Source organism: Mustelus asterias, chromosome 23, assembly GCF_964213995.1.
Source record: "Mustelus asterias chromosome 23, sMusAst1.hap1.1, whole genome shotgun sequence".
Taxonomy (NCBI): Eukaryota; Metazoa; Chordata; class Chondrichthyes; order Carcharhiniformes; family Triakidae; genus Mustelus; species Mustelus asterias.
The window spans coordinates 59,407,133-59,423,902 of record NC_135823.1 but is presented as its reverse complement, the minus strand read 5'-3'; the positions used below and the strand labels follow the sequence as shown (position 1 = coordinate 59,423,902).

General features: G+C 47.8%; 1 protein-coding gene across 6 annotated transcripts in view; it reads left to right on the top strand.

Annotated features, from left to right (window-relative positions):
- Nucleotides 1–16,770, top strand: part of LOC144510824 (neuronal-specific septin-3-like) — a 403,898-nt gene that overhangs the window by 351,218 nt on the left and 35,910 nt on the right. For all 6 annotated transcript variants that reach the window (XM_078240760.1, XM_078240761.1, XM_078240764.1 and 3 more), the window contains exons 6-7: nucleotides 7,854–7,971; nucleotides 10,610–10,705. In XM_078240760.1, coding sequence (XP_078096886.1) covers nucleotides 7,854–7,971; nucleotides 10,610–10,705 — 214 coding nt within the window. The remainder of the gene's footprint in view (nucleotides 1–7,853; nucleotides 7,972–10,609; nucleotides 10,706–16,770) is intronic.

The window sequence follows — 16,770 nt, the reverse complement described above, 5'->3', positions numbered from 1 at the left end:
TGGAAACCCGAAATAGTCCTCCAAGTGATTCGGGAATGGCAATTTCAAAGGAATTGAACCTTGTTGAACCTGAAGTGTTATCAGTCCAAATGGCTGGAGGGGGAAAGCTTGTCAGTGCTATTTCTTGGCGTTGTTTAAAACTGAACGGAAATCTGTTACCCAAGAATGTCCATCTGTAGTCTTTTAACATCATCAATCCACTCTCCACATTCTTCAAAAATAATGCAAACTATAGCCTCTGTCTATTACCACTCCTTCATCACTGTAGAACATTTCTTTTAACGTTAAGCTTTCGCTCATTTTATGTGGTTAATACTAACATTTTTTGTCAAACTGAATAGCCCCAGGAAAGAGAATAGATTAAAAAACTGATGGAGAGGAAAGCCATTTAAGGTCCATAATGTGTGGCCAAACTGCAACCAACCATAAGTGGAACTGATCCACTTCAGATCAGCCATGATCTTATTGAATGGCGGGGCAGGCTCGAGGGGCTAGATGGCCTACTCCTGCTCCTATTTCTTATGTTCTTATCCTTCGTAAACATGTTAAACATACTCCAGTACTGGCTGGCAGCATCCTATCTGTAATCACCTGTATCATATTCAACATTGGACGGATTATTAATCTGGGTGTACCAAGGAAAAAGATGTCAATTTGATCTGATTTGATTTGATTTATTATTGTCACATGTATTAACATACAGTGGAAAGTATTGTTTCTTACGCGCTTTACAGACAAAACATACCGTTCATAGAGAAGGAAACGAGAGGGTGCAGAATATAGTGTTACAGTCATAGCTAGGGTGTAGAGAAAGATCAACTTAATGCAAGGTAAGTGCATTCAAACGTCTGACAGCAACAGGGAAGAAGCTGTTCTTGAGTCGGTTGGTACGTGACCTCAGACTTTTGTATTTTTTTTCCCAAAGGAAGAAGGTGGAAGAGGGAATGCCCGGGGTGCGTGGGGTCCTTAATTATGCTGGCTGCGTTGCCGAGGCAGTGGGAAGTGTAGACAGAGTCAATGGATGGGAGGCTGGTTTGCGTGATGGATTGGGCTACATTCACGACCTTTTGTAGTTCCTTGCGGTCTTGGGCAGAGCAGGAGCCCATACCAAGCTGTGATACAACCAGAAAGAATGCTTCCTATGGTGCATCTGTAAAAGTTTGTGAGAGTCATAGCTGACATGCCAAATTTCCTTAGTCTTCTGAGAAAGTAGAGGCGTTGGTGGGGCTTTCTTAACTGTAGTGTCGGCATGGGGGGACCAGGACAGGTTGTTGGTGATCTGGACACCTAGAAACTTGAACATTAAAAACTTAACTCATGAACTTGTCGACCTCTCTCAAACAGTACGCATTTCAAATCCTTAGGGCGAGATTTTATAACCTTGCTCGGGCAAGATCATAAAATCCCGCCCGAGGACAATAGAGATTTCTGTTCTGCAAGCCTCGCCTGCCCCGATTCCGGGTGAGCCTGTAAAATCCCAGTCTAAGCGCCTTCAGCACCCCAGCCAGTGTCTTTGGGTGGAAACAGTTTGCTCTTGACATATTGGTGAAAGAGTCTCCACGGGTCTGGCCTATGGTGAGAGTCACTCCACTGTGAAAGAACTTCATAGAATCCCCACAGTGCAGAAGGAGGCCATTCAGCCCATCGAGCCTGCACCGACAACAATCCCACCCAGGCCCTATCCCAGTAACCCCACGTATTTACCCTGCTAATTCCCCTGGCACTAAGGGGCATGACCAATCGACCTAACCCGCACATCTTTTGGAGTGTGGGAGGAAACTGGAGCACCTGGAGGAAACCCACGCAGACACGGGGAGAACGTGCAAACTCCACACAGACAGTCACCCAAGACCGGAATTGAACACGATCCATGAAGCTGTGAGGCAGCAGTGGGGGGCGGATTTAAACTGGGAGCTGGTTTTGACCAGGCAAGATTATCGTTAACTCCTTTCCCCCAACCCCCTCTAAATCCTCCACCCCAGAAGTCACACATTTGAAGCTCAGGTTGTTTTGACTCCCCAGTTTTCAATTACATCTAAGTGGAAGAGCGTTTCTCATGAGTATAGTGGCTATTCGGGTCCCGCCTGTCACGCAGGAGACCAGGGTTCAACTCCCCGATGGGGAGAAACTTACTTTTAGGGTGGCACGGTGGTTAGCACTGCTGCCTCACAGCGCCAGGGACCCGGATTCAATTCCAGCCTTGGGTGGCTGTGTGGAGTTTGCACATTTTCCATGTGTGTGTGTGGGTTTCCTCTGCATACTCCGGTTTCCTCCCACAGTCTAAAGATTATGCGAGTTATGTGGATTGGCCATGCTAAATTGCCCCTTAGTGTCCCAAGGTGTGTAGGTTAGGGCGATTAGCAGGGTATACACCTAGAGTTTCTGGGATAGGGCCTGGGTGGGATGCTCTATCAAAGAGTTGGTGCAGACTCAATGGGTTGAGTGGTCTCTTTCTGCACTGCGAGTGTTCTAAAAAACAGGAAGAGTGCCCCACCAGAAATGGATGAAGCGAAGCAGCAGACAGCAGGCAGAGATTGGGCACCTTGGGGACTTCCCAATCCCAACCCTGCATACTTATGTATCTCAGCTCACATCGACTTTACACTGGAACGACAGCTAGTCAGACAGGAGTCACTGGCATTGGAAGGAGAACTGCAAGAAAATATAAAAATCTGAGAATGGTAGTTCGAAGGGGATGTGAGGGGCAAGTTTTTTACACGGAGAGTGATCGTTGTCTGGAACGCACTGTCAGGGATGGTGGTTTAGGAAGATACAATAGGGGCATTTCAGGGTCTTTTTAAAATCATAGAATCCCGACAATGCAGAAGGAGGCCATTCGGCCCATTGAGTCTGCACCAACAACAATCCCACCTTGGTCCTATCCCCGTAACCCCACATATTTACCCCGCTAATCCCTCTAACCTACACATCCTAAGGGGCAATTTAGCACGGCCAATGCGCCAAACCTGCACATCTTTGGAATGTGGGAGGAAGCCGGAGGAAACCCACGCGGACATGGGGAGAATGTGCAAACTCCGCACAGACAATGACCCAAGGCCGGAAGCGAACCGGGATCCCTGGAGCTGTGAGGCAGCAGTGCCCCACATGAATAGGCAAGGGATAGAGGGATATAGACCAAGGGCAGGCAGGAAGGATGAGTTTAATTTGGCGTCATGTTCAGCACAACACCGTGGGCCGAAGGGCCTGTTCCTGTGCTGTACTGTTCTTTATTCTAGACAATCCAGTCCCTAAAACAATTGAATCTGTGTTCAGTAAAACCCAGCATCAGTCCCGGGGATCGGATAATGCCTGCAGGATCTGATGAATGGGGCTGGCAGTGCGTTAACTGCATGGCAAAGATTGAGGAGTCTGCTCCCGTCTCCAAAGATTAGATGACAAGATATGACAAAGGAGCTGCTGTCTCATTGTATCACGTATTTAAGGAAAAAATAGAGTCCTGTTCTTGTTAATTGGCCTCGAAGCAGATTTGATTCCTGCTTTCGCCTGGAAGCAGCCGGCGAGCTCGGATCAGGAAGACTGACCTCGAGGTGAAAGCACTTCCATGACAGATGGAAATTCTGCCGTCGCTAATAAAGCAACAGATCAGTTTTCAAAATAAGCAATGGCAATCAAGCGTTCAGAAGAAGGACTTGCAGAGTGACAAATCTGTTACAGCGCAGGAGGAGGCCACTTGGCCCATCGTGTCTGCACAGAATCATAGAATCCCTTCAGAGCGGAAGGAGGCCATTCGGCCCATGGAGCCAGCACCCACAACAATCCCACCCAGGCCCTATCCCTGCAACATGTTATTCTCCCCTGACACTAAGGGCGGGATTTTACGGTTTCGCTCGTCCCAAAACCGTAAAATCCCACCCGAGGTCAAGGGACCTTCCTAGTGTCCACCCCTCTCCCGTTCCGATTCCCGTGGCGGGCGGGGCAGTAAAATTCTGGCTCAAGGAGTAATTTAGTCTGGCCAATCCACCTAACCGGCACATCTTGGGACACTAAGAGGCTATTTAACATAACCAATCCACCTAACTTACACATCTTTGGACTGTGGGAGGAAACCGGAGCACCCGGAGGAAACCCACGCAGACACGGGGAGAAGGGTTCGGTGGATTAGTAAAAAATCTCACAATACCAGGTTAAAGTCCAACAGGTTTATTTGGAATCACAAGCTTTCAGAGTGCTGCTCCTTCATCAAGTGAGTGGAGGTTAGTTCAACCGGCATATATAGGCAAAGACGCAGTCCAACACCGGCATCTACCACACCGTGGCTACCATAATTGTGTCTTTGCCTCTATATGCCGTGTTTGTGAACTAACCTCCACTCACCTGATGAAGGAGCAGCGCTCCAAAAGCTCGCGGTTCCAAATAAACCTGTTGGGCTTTAACCTGGTGTTGTGAAACTTCTTACTGTGCCCACCCCAGTCCAACGCCGGCATCTCCACATCTGAGGTGGATTAGCCATGGTAGAAATGCGCAGGGTTATTTATGGGGATAAGACGGGGGTGGTGGACCTGGGTAGAATGCTGTTTCGGAGACTCGATGGGCCGAATGACCTCAATCTGCACTGCTGCGTTGCACAAGGAGGAAAAATAAGAATTCGTCCAGTCCAGCATGACAAGAGTATCTCTCTAAATTAACAGTAATTTGATTTCGAATCCAACATTCAAATTAATTTAAGAGCATTAATCACAAACCTATTTGACTGCACACCTTCCAAACTCTCAATCTGTAATGGAGTAGGGGCAAAAAAGGAGTCAAATATAACATTCCTTTCTCAGTTGGTAACACTATGGGGTGTCTGCTCTCCTTCCAAAGTCCAACTAAGCAGGCAACACCAAATTCGAAATGAGTTGAAGGGCAGTAACCCTGCAGTAACCTCCAGACTTAGTGAGAATCTGCTGCAACTTGTCTCATCCAAGAATGCACAACCCCCCACCAGAAAATCTCCCTCACCTGGTGTGCGGCATTGAAAAGGATTTTGTCGGTGCGCGACACAGTTGCGGAGATGATTGGCCTCGACATTGAAGCCGGGATGATAGGAATCTGACCTGCGTCAAATTGAAAAATCGTCTCCCGGTTGAAATTTCGTCAGCGACTTAACCTCATCCTTGTTTAGCATCAATCTGTCAGCGGAGTGTATTGAGAAGGTGCCATTGTACGAGCCCTGAAGACTTAACACGCTGTCAGTCTGATGCAGACTATTCTAACGTCTTTCGAGACTACATTGTTTCCCAACACACACTAACTTTTTGAGTATGACTGTCAAACCGAGTAAAAGGCAGTATTGAGTAAAGAAAATTGCCCCCAAGTGGGAAGTAAAATGCTCCTAAGTGGGAAATAATGCGACAGGCAACATGGTCTTTTTGTACCACTTCCACCTCTCGATGTTTCCCACAAAATTTGAGTTAGTGAGAACTGGCTACACTAATAAACATCTGCATCCCACCGAGTGTAATAATAAACATCTCCATGATAGGTTTTTCATCTTACTGTCCGTGGAAATAAGCCAAGCAATGTGTGCTTTTGAACACAATTGGACAGCTGGAAATTACACAGTGCAAGAAGTCTCATTATTACAAAATACCATATTACCTGCAGTGTAAGCCAGCAAATACCCAGACTGTACTGTTGAAGCTCAGTCCAAAGATGTGCGGGTTGGGTGGATTGGCCATGCTGAAATTGCCCCTTGGTGTCAGGAGGCTTGGCAGGGTAAATACATGGGGTGACGGATAAAGGGTCCAGGTGGAATTATGATCATAGATTCCCCCTACAGTGCAGAAGGAAGCCATTCGGCCCATCGAGTCTGTACCGACCACAATCCCACCTCAGCCCTATCCCCATCACCCCACACATTTACCCTGCTAATCCCCCGACACGAGACTCAATGTCGCAAGGCCAGTCAACCTAACCCGCACATCTTTGGACTATGGGAGAAAACAGGAGCACCCGGAGGAAACCCACGCAGACACGGGGAGAACATGCAGACTCTGCACAGATAGTGATCCAAGTCGGGAATCGAAGCCGGGTCCCTGGCGCTGTGAGGCAGCAGTGCTAACCACTGTGCCACCCCTGGTCAGTGCAAATGCGATGGGCTGAATGGCCTCCTTCTGCACTGTAGGGACTCCATGATGATTCTATGATTTACTTGCCAGAGGTGTAGCAGAGTCTGGCTGTCATTGTGCCACAGAGTATTCAACTAATGTAAGGATACAGCGCCAAGAAGAGCAATAATCTCAGCTACCCTCCTGATATTTGGCAGCTCAGATTAAACCAACTCTTTGATTAATTGTCACTCTTTAATCTGGTGAAATCAAATCTCACTATTTATTTTCTTCAGGGTTTATTTGTGTGTATTTCCCTCTCTCTCCATCCTCTCAATATCCATTTCTTTGGCCAAACCTTTGGTCTCCTGTCCTAATATCTCCTTGTACGGGCTGCATGTCAGGTTTTCCTAGAATCTCTACAGTGCAGAAGGAGGCCATTCGGCTCATCGAGCCTGCGTCGACAACAATCCCACCCAGGCCCTATCCCCGTAACCCCAAATATTTACCCTACTAATCCCCCTGACACAATGGAGCAATTTACCCTGGCCAATCAATCTAACCCGCACATTTTTGGGCTGTGGGAGGAAACCGGAGCATCCGGAGGAAACCCACGCAGACACGGGGAGAACGTGCAAATGGGCAATCCACCTAACCCGTTTTGTTTGATAATCATTCCTGTGACGTGCCTGGGATGTTGTATATGTTAAAGGTGCTATATAAATGTTGTTAATATTATGTAAATTATTAGCACAGGAAAGGGAATAACTTCATGTGCGTAAGAGAACCTTGTCACATGAAAAGAAAAGAGATAAATCTGATGCTGCCCACCGATAGCGCTACAAATAATTTCTCCCTCGGTTCCCTGTCTAAAGGAAGGTTTGACCCTCAGCACCAGGGGTAGGGCAAGGAGGCAAGTCCCAAATCCACCCCCGCCAGAACGGGGATTGAACCCCATACTATTGGCACCAATCTGATTCACACCAGCCATCCATCCAACTGAGCCAACCATTCATTCCTGGGGCATGGGTGTCGCTGGCTAGGCCAGCATTCATTGTTCCTCCTTAATTGCCCCTTGAGAAGGTGGTGGTGAGCTGCCTTCTCGAACCGCTGCAGACCACATGGTTTAGGTACATCCATTATGCTGTTAGGGATGGAATTTTGACCCAGCGACAGTGACGGAACGGCGATATATTTCCAAGTCAGGACGGTGTTTGATTTGGAGTGGAACTCCCAGGCGTTCCCATGTATCTGCTGCCCTTGTCCTTTTGGATAGTAGTGGTTATGAGTTTGGATGGTGCTGTTGAAGGAGGCTTGGCAAGTTCCTGCAGTACATCTTGAAGTTGGTAGACACGGCTGCCACTGTGCGTCGGTACTGAATGGAGTGAATATTTGCAGACGAGGTGCCAATTAAATGTCCTGGATGGTATCAAGCTTCTTGCGTGTTGTTGGAGCTGCACCTATCCAGGCAAGTGGGGAGTATTCCATCACACTCCTGACTTGTGCCTTGTAGATGGTGGACAGGCTTTGGGGAGTCAAGATACTTGTCGCAGTATTCCTAGCCTCTGACCTGCTCTTGTAGCCACTGTGTCTATGTGGCGAGTCCAGTTGTATTACCGGTCAATGATGACCCGCAGGATGTGGATAGTGGGGGAGGAATTCAGTGATGGGAATGGCCTTGAATGACGAGGGGCGGAATTCTCTCATCGGAGGTGGTCATTGAACCTGGAGCTTCTGGCTCAGAGGCAGGGACACTCTGCCACATCAACTCCTTTAATTTTATATTATTCTGCTGTTTTTCAGGTTACGACCATTGGACATAGAGTTCATGAACCGTCTAGACAAAATAGTCAACATAGTCCCAGTTATTGCGAAAGCTGATACACTCACCTTAGATGAGAGACGAGAATTTAAACAAAGGGTATGTGTCTATGTTACTGTCCTCTACACCGCTGGTATATATATCTTTCAATTCCGACCATACCTGTTGATTTGTCGGGAGCATTTTATTTTATCGGCTCTGGTACCGTGGCGGTTCTCAGTGAATCCAGAATTAGCCCAGGCCTGAGATTTTAATGACACGTCCTTCTGCAGCTTCACGGGAAGAGTCGCTTTCATTGCCGAGTTGGAGACTTGGCACATGTTCATTCCGCCCAGAACAAAGGGGGGAAAAATCTTAACGAGGACATTTTTTAATGGAAGCAGTCAGTTGATGCAGTCAGCGAATACTTTTCATCAATCAGGACTAGTTTTCTGTTTTGTCTCCATCAACCCTTGCCTCCAGTAACTTCATTGCAGTGTTAATGAATTGTGACAATAAATAAACTTTAACTTTAACCCCCCTTCCCCCAATCACTCCACCCTGTCAACCCTTTAGGCCTCGGTGTACCTTTATGCTAGGTGTCCTGATTTTTGCAGCCCTGGCACTATTAAAGTTTATTTATTAGTGTCACAAGTTGGCTTACATTAACACTGCAGTGAAGTTACTGTGAACATCCCCCAGTCGCCACATTCCGGCGTCTGTTCGGGTAGACTGAGGGGGAATTTAGCACGGCCAATGCACCCTAACCAGCACGTCTTTCAGATTGTGGGAGGAAACCGGAGCACCCGGAGGAAACCCATGCAGAGATGGGGAGAACGTGCAGACTCCGCACAGACAGTGACCCAAGTCGGGAATCGAACCCAGGTCCCTGGCACTGTGAGGCAGCAGTGCCAGCCACCGTGCCGGCTTGTAGAGCCCAGTGTGCTCAGAAGAAGAGGAAGGCCAGAGGAGGGATACTGTCCAGATCCTGATGCCCTCAGTGACACCGACATTGGCATTGGATAGGAAATGATCACACTTTGCCAGGAATGGTGGTCTAGAACTTCAACCGTGAGCACAGTCCTGGTGTAGTACCTGCCGAAACTGGCCAGTTGGTGGGACACCGGCAAGTTGGCTCACTGGCTTCATTAGTCCGCCGGAGAGCTGCAGGATCTTGCACCAGAAATCGACCGCCCCACCTGCCACGGAAATTGGAGCGGGCAAGGGGTGGACAATGGGAAGATCCGTTGACCTCAAGTGGGAATTTCCAGTGTCAGGTCCAACAAGGCAACAATATCCTGCCCTTGGTGCAGCCCCTCAGGCGCCATAGAAATCCTACACTGCAGAAGAAGGCCATTCGGCCCATCGAGTCTGCACCAACTCCATGACAGTGCATCTTACCCAGGCTCCCCACCCTATCCCCGCACATTTACCCCACTCAACCCCCTAACCTACACAATTTGGAACACTAAGGGACAATTTAGCATGGCCAATCCACACAACCAGTACATATTTGGACTGTGGGAGGAAACTGGAGCACTCGGAGGAAACCCATGCAGACACGGGGAGAAAGTGCAAACTCCACACAGACACTGACCCAAGGCCGGAATAGAACCCGACATATCCGTGTTGCTTTTTGTAAAATGGTTACACTTGCCACTTACGCTTGGTGCTTCTTAAATCTCATAAACCATGGGCGGCACGGTGGCACAGTGGTTAGCAGCCATGGGCAACTGACTGTGTGGAGTTTGCACATTCTCCCCGTGTCTGTGTGGGTTTCCTCCGGGTGCTCTGGTTTCCTCCCACAGTCCAAAGTTGTGCTGGTTTGGTGGATGGCCATAATAAGTTAGAGTCATAGTGGTCATTGAGGTTTACAGCATGGAAACAGGCCTTTCGGCCCAACTTGTCCATGCTGCCTTTTTTAAAGAAACTCCTCAGCTAATCCCAATTGCCCGCATTTGGCCCATATCTCCCTATACCCATCTTATCCATGTAACTATCTAAATGCTTTTTAAAAGACAAAATTGTACCCACCTCTACTACTGCCTCTGGCAGCTTGTTCCAGACACTCACCACCCTCTGTGTGAAAAAAATGCCCCTCTGGACCCTTTTGTATCTCTCCCCTCTCACCTTAAACCTATGCCCTCTAGTTTTAGGCTCCCCTAACTTTGGGAAAAGATGTTGACTATCTACCTTGTCTGTGCCCCTCATTATTTTATAGACCTCTATAGGATTACCCCTTAGTCTCCTACGCTCCAGGGAAAAAAGTCCCAGTCTATCCAGCCTCTCCTTATAACTCAAACCATCAAGTCCTGGCAGCATCCTAGTAAATCTTTTCTACACTCTTTCTAGTTTAATAACTCAAACCATCAAGGGCATCAAATTGCCCCTTAGTTTCCCAAGATGTCTAGGGTAGATGGATTGGCCATGGTAAATGTGTGAGGCTACAGGAATAGGGTGGTGGAAAAGGCCTGGGCAAGATACTCTGTCAGAGAGTCAGTGCAGATTCGATGGGCTGAATGGCCTCTGTGGGGATTCAATTTTATGAAACTCTTTCTCGTACCCTGGTTTTCTGCGCTCGGCTGTTTTCTGACACTGAAGGGAATGGGTCCAATGGAAACCGGAGCTGCCATTGTCAGGGGCAGTAACCCATTGTTGGTAGGCAAATGAATTAATGAATGTATCAGTAATTACTCACCACCTGATTACCTTCTATAGCTGCATCCTTTAACCTCAACCTTCTTCATTAACCTTTCAGATTCGACAAGACCTGAGAAATTATTCCATTAGTGTTTACCCGCAGACAGAGTTTGATGAAGATCCAGAGGATAAATTATTAAATGATACAGTAAGAGTAAGTGTGCCTAAATTATCTTCATTCGGAGCACAGTACTGGATAATTGAATCTCAGTGCACTACATCCCAGTGAATAATTAAATCATGGCTCATTACATCCGATGATCCCAGCTCGCGCTTGGCATTTGTTACAGGCCGTTTTGTATATTCCTCTGAAGCGTATTCATAGAGTCCCTACAATGCAGAAGGAGGCCATTCAGCCCATCAAATCTGAACTAACGACAATCCCACTCAGGTCCTATCCCCATGTATCTTTATTCATTCGTGGGACATGGGCATCGCTGGCTGGCCAGTATTTATTGCCCATCCCTCGTCGCCCATTCCCACCCTGCTAATCCCCCTGGCACTAAGAGGCAATTTAGCATGGCCAATCAACCTAACTCGCACATGAGTGGCACAGTGGTTATTAGCACTGCTGCCTCACAGCGCCAGGGACCTGGGTTCGATTCCCGGCTTGGGTCACTGTCTGTGCGGAGTCTGCACGTTCTCCCCATGTCTGCGTGGGTTTCCTCCGGGTGCTCCGGTTTCCGCCCACAGTCCAAAGATGTGTGGGTTAGGTGAATTGGCTGTGCTAAATTCTCCCTCTCCGGAGTGCGGCGACTAGGGGACTCTCACAGCAACTTCATTGCAGTGTTAATGTAAGCTTATTTGTGACACTAATAAATAAATAAATCTTTGAACTGTGGGAGGAAACTGGAGCACCCGGAGGGAACACATGCAGACACAGGGAGGGTGTGCAAACTCCACATAGACCGTCACCCAAGGCTAGAATTGAACCCTGGCGCTGTGAGGCATTGTGCCACCATGTCGCTCATTTGAAGAGCCAGTGAAGACACAATGGGCCGAATGGCCTCCTCCTGCACTGTAACAATTCTGATTATGGCCCCATGCTGGAATAGTGCCTTCGCTCTGTTCCCCATTGTATTCCAACAGGAGTGTGGAAAACACCTCAGCATAGTGTACTCAATGGAAACCATGGAGCTTGCCGCTAAACCATCAATAGTTTTTGAGGGAATGAATTTAAACTTATCCAATCATTACAATTGCAAGCAATATAGTTATGATTCAAGCTATGAACTATCAAGTCAGAAATTCCCCTTGGGTTTTATGCTGAACTAGAAGGAGAAAGACTGCAGAAAGCCGCAGCACAGAGGGATCTGGAGGGTCCTCATGCTTAAATCACAAGAAGTTTGCGCACAAGCTCAGCACGTCATAGGGAAGGGCCTGTTGGCCTTTATTTAAAGGGAATGGAGTATAAAAATAGGAAAGGCTTGCTAATACTGCACAAGGCACTAGTTAGACCACACCTGGAATACTGTGAACAGTTTTGGTCCCCTTATCTAAGGTAAGATATACCGGTATTGAAGGCAGCCAAGCGAAGGTTCATCCTGGGTATGGAGGGATTTTCTCATGTTGAGAGATTGAGTAGGTTATAGAGTCAGAGGTTTACTGCATGGAAGCAGGTCCATGCTGCCCTTTTTTTTAAACTCCTAAACTAATCCCAATTGCCCGCATTTGGCCCATATCCCTCTATACCCATCTTACCCATGTAACTGTCTAAATGCTTTTTAAAAGACAAAATTGTACCCGCCTCTACTACCACTTCTGGCAGCTTGTTCCAGACACTCACCACCCTCTGTGTGAAAATATTGCCCCTCTGGACACTTTTGTATCTCTCCCCTCTCACCTTAAACCTATGCTCTCTAGTTTTAAACTCCCCTACTTTTGGGAAAAGATGTTGATTATCTAGCAGGTCTATGCCCCTCATTATTTTATAGACCTCTATAAGATCACCCTTCAGCATTCTATGCTCCAGAGAAAAAAGTCCCAGTCTATTCAGCCTCTCCTTATAACTCAATCCATCAAGTCCCGGTAGCATCCGAGTAAATCTCTTCTACACTTTGGACCTGTACTCATTAGAGTTTAGAAGAATGAGGGGCAACCTTATTGAGATATATGGGATTCTCAGGGGGCTCGACAAGGTAGATGCTGAGAGGTTGCTTCCCCTTGTGGGAGAGTCTAGGACCACGAGCATAACCTCAGAGTAAGGGGTCACCCATTTTAGGCAGAGGTGAGGAGGAATTGCTTCTCTTCGAGGGTAGTGAATCTGTGGAATTCTTTACCGCAGAGAGCTATAGAGGCTGGCTCAATAAAAACATAAGAACTAGGAGTAGGAGGAGGCCCTCTGGCCCCTCGAGCCTGCTCCGCCATTCAATAAGATCATGGCTGATCTTTTCGTGGACTCAGCTCCACTTACCTGCCCGCTCACCATAACCCTTAATTCCTTTACTGTACAAAAATGTATCTATCCTTGCCTTAAAAACATTCAATGAGGTAGCCTCAACTGCTTCACTGGGCAGGGAATTCCACAGATTCACAACCCTTTGTGTGAAGAGGTTCCTCTTCAACTCAGTCCTAAATCTGCTCCCCCATATTTTGAGGCTATGCCCCCTAGTTCTTGTTTCACCCGCCAGTGGAAACAACTTCCCTGATTCTATCTTATCTATTCCCTTCATAATCTTATATGTTTCTATAAGATCTCCCTTCATTCTTCTGAATTCCAATGAGTATAGCCCCAGTATATCTTTTCTCAAGTAAGGAGACCAAAACTGTACACAGTACTCTAGGGTCAATAAGTATGTTCAAGGCTGAGATAGACAGTAAGGGAATCAAGGGTTGAAGTTTAAAGTTTATTTATTAGTGTCGCAAGTAGGCTTACATTAGCGCAGCAATGAAGTTACTGCTAAAGTCGCCACACTCCGGCGCCTGTTCGGGTACACTGAGGGAGAATTTAGCACGGCCAATGTACCTAACCAGCACGTCTTTCGGACTGTGGGAGGAAACCGGAACACCCGGAAGAAACCCATGCAGACACGGGGAGAACGTGCAGACTCTGCTCAGGCAGTCACCTAAACCGGGAATCGAACCCGAGTCCCTGGCGCTGTGAGGCAGCAATGCTAACCACTGAGCCACCGTGTCGCCCTATGGGGCTGTGGGGATATGGCAGGAAAGTGAAATTGATGATAATCACATCAGATCAGTCATGATCTCGTTGAATGGTGAAGCAGACATGATGGGCCGAATGGCCTACTTCTGCTTCTACATCTTGTGGTCATAGTCACAAGTGCTTTGTAATGATAACAATTCATAGAAATCATAGAATCCCTACAGTGCAGAAAGAGGCCATTCGGCCCATCAAGTCTGTACCGACCACAATCCCACCCAGGCTCTACCCCCATATACCTACATATTTACCCGCTAATCCCTCTAACCTACGCATCTCAGGACACTAATGGGCAATTTTAGCATGGCTAATCAACCTAACCCACACATCTTTGGACTGTGGGAGGAAACCGGAGCAGCTGGAGGAAACCCATGCAGACACGAGGAGAATGTGCAAACTCCACACAGACCGTGACCCAAGCCGGGAATCAAACCCGGGTTCCTGGAGCTGTGAAGCAGCAGTGCTAACCACTGTGCTACCGTGCCGCCCCTTCCACCGTTCCACGGGGAGGCTGGATTTTGTTGTTTTTAATCCAGCGGGGTTGTAAAAGGCTAACTCCACTAGCTGAGCAGATGACGGCAGAACTCATTCCAAACTCCAGTATGGGAGCAAGCCGTGAGCTGATGTGGCCCTTGGGGACTGGAGAGACGCAGAGTGTTCTCTCAGCCTCAGCCGGGTGAACTAAATAAAAATAACGCTCCGTCTCTGGAGCACTTCATTCCGGCTGTCGGGACTGCAGCCAATGTAAAGTATCATAACTGGCACATCACATTTCAGTCCAGTGCGTGAAGGAGCATGACAGGGGAAATGAGCCATTTCTCTCACACATGCTTGAGTTGGTTGCACTGACATAACAAGTGAACACAAGCAGAAATGTCTGTTAAACAACCTTCGAAATTGGTGCCCCAAGGCCTTAAGATAACAATTGAGCAACGTGTCGATTCACATTATAAATCTTGCACTTACCCACTGTCAACTTGCTGCATTATAAACTCCAATGTCCTCATTCATAGTGGGATCTGCCTTTGTCAGACACATTGGGCTATAACTGGGCCCTCCCTGAAAACAGTGCCACCACTGGCACAAGGGTGAATTACAGCAAGAATTGTTGCCAACAAGTGTGCTTTGATTCAAGGGATCGTAGATGATATTCTTGTCAAATATCACACTAAAATAACAACACACTGAGGTGATTCAGTCAGGGGGAGGAGGCGATGGCCTAGTGATAGTATCGCCAGATTATTAAACCAGAAATTCAGCTAATGTTAGGGGCATGGACAGGGTGGATAGTCAGAAGCTTTTTCCCAGGGTGGAAGAGTCAATTACTAGGGGGCATAGGTTTAAGGTGTGAGGGGCAAGGTTTAAAGAAGATGTACGAGGCAAGTTTTTTGCACAGAGGGTGCTGGGTGCCTGGAACTCGCTGCCGGGGGAGGTAGTGGAAGCAGATACGATCGTGACATTTAAGGGGCGTCTTGACAAATACATGAATAGGATGGGAATAGAGGGATATGGTCCCCGGAAGGGTAGGGGGTTTTAGTTCAGTCGGGCAGCATGGTCGGTGTAGGCTTGGAGGGCCGAAGGGCCTGTTCCTGTGCTGAAATTTTCTTTGTTCTTTGCTCTGGGGACCCGGGTTCGAATCCTGCCACAACGGGTGGTGGAATTTAAATTCAATAAAACAAAAATATCTGGAATTAAGAATCTACAGATGACTATGAAACCATTGTCGATTGTCGGAAAACCCCATCTGGTTCACTAAAGTCCTTTAGGGAAGGAATTCTGCCGTCCTTACCTGCTCTGGCCTACATGTGACTCCAAAGCCACAGCAATGTGGTTGACTCTCAAATGCCCTCGGGCAACTAGCGATGGGCAATAAATGCTGGCCAACCAGTGACACCCGTGTCCCACGAATGAATAAAAAAACAACAAAGAACGCCAGTGCACTGTGACTACACTGACGATGATCTACAAGATGAACTAAAGACAGTCACCAAAGGCTGTCCCCACAGCGCCAGGGACCTGGGTTCGATTCCCAGCTCGGGTCACTGTCTGTGTGGAGTTTGCTTGTTCTCTCCATGTCTGTGTGGGTTTCCTCCGGGTGCTCCGGTTTCCTCCCACATTCCAAAGGGTTGGGTGAATTGGCCATGCTAAATTGCCCCTTAATGTCAAGAGGACTAGCAGGGTAAATAAGTGGGTTGGGGGGTGCAGTCATTAGCAAGGACAGGGGTGCATCTTCTTGAGGAGGCAGCCCTCACTGCTAGGGGTGACCTCCATGGGCCATAAGGTCTGTGGCAGGAGCCATAGGGGCCTGGGTGGGATTGTGGTCGGTGCAGGCTCACTAAGATGGTGAACTTTAGTCTTGGGGAATCTTAACGGCGTACCTTCATCTTATTACTGTGAGGCACAGCGTCTTAATATTGCAGCATCAGCTCATTGCAATGCAGGGTGTTTTAATGTTTCGGGGAAGTTTTGTAATTCGAGATGAAGTATGCAATGTGCTATTACCACTACACCGCAGCTTGTGAATGCCATCAATTGGAAACATACATTGCTCCCCATCAGTCAGTGCCGCACATCATCATATACAGTCTGAATCCCTGGAGACCCAGAGCTACTGTGGGCCTCGTGTTTTGTTCCCCTGTCTTCAATTAAATATGACATCACAAAAACACATTCCCTCCTCACTTTCATCCAAGAGGATTAAGGTCCAGCAAGGATTGGCTGGGAAAGTGGCAAACAAACTCGGGCTGAGCTGAATGAAAAGGTCAAGGGTGGACGTCAGTCTCCGAAGACATATCTTGGCATTTTGCTGTTCTTCCATTTCTATCGTTCCGCACCAAAGAACAGTCCCGTAAACTGGACCTCACTCACTAGAAGAATTAATTGTGGATTAAATGTGAGGACTTTGGCCCTGAATGTAGGCCAAACAGCTGGGAGACACTTCCATCTTGGCCATTTCTAGTAGCTCCAATACAATTCTGTGGCCATCAGGCAATGGGCTGCCTGACTTTGGGGCTCCACTTTGTGCGGCACGGTGCCACGGTGGTCAGCACTGCTGCCTC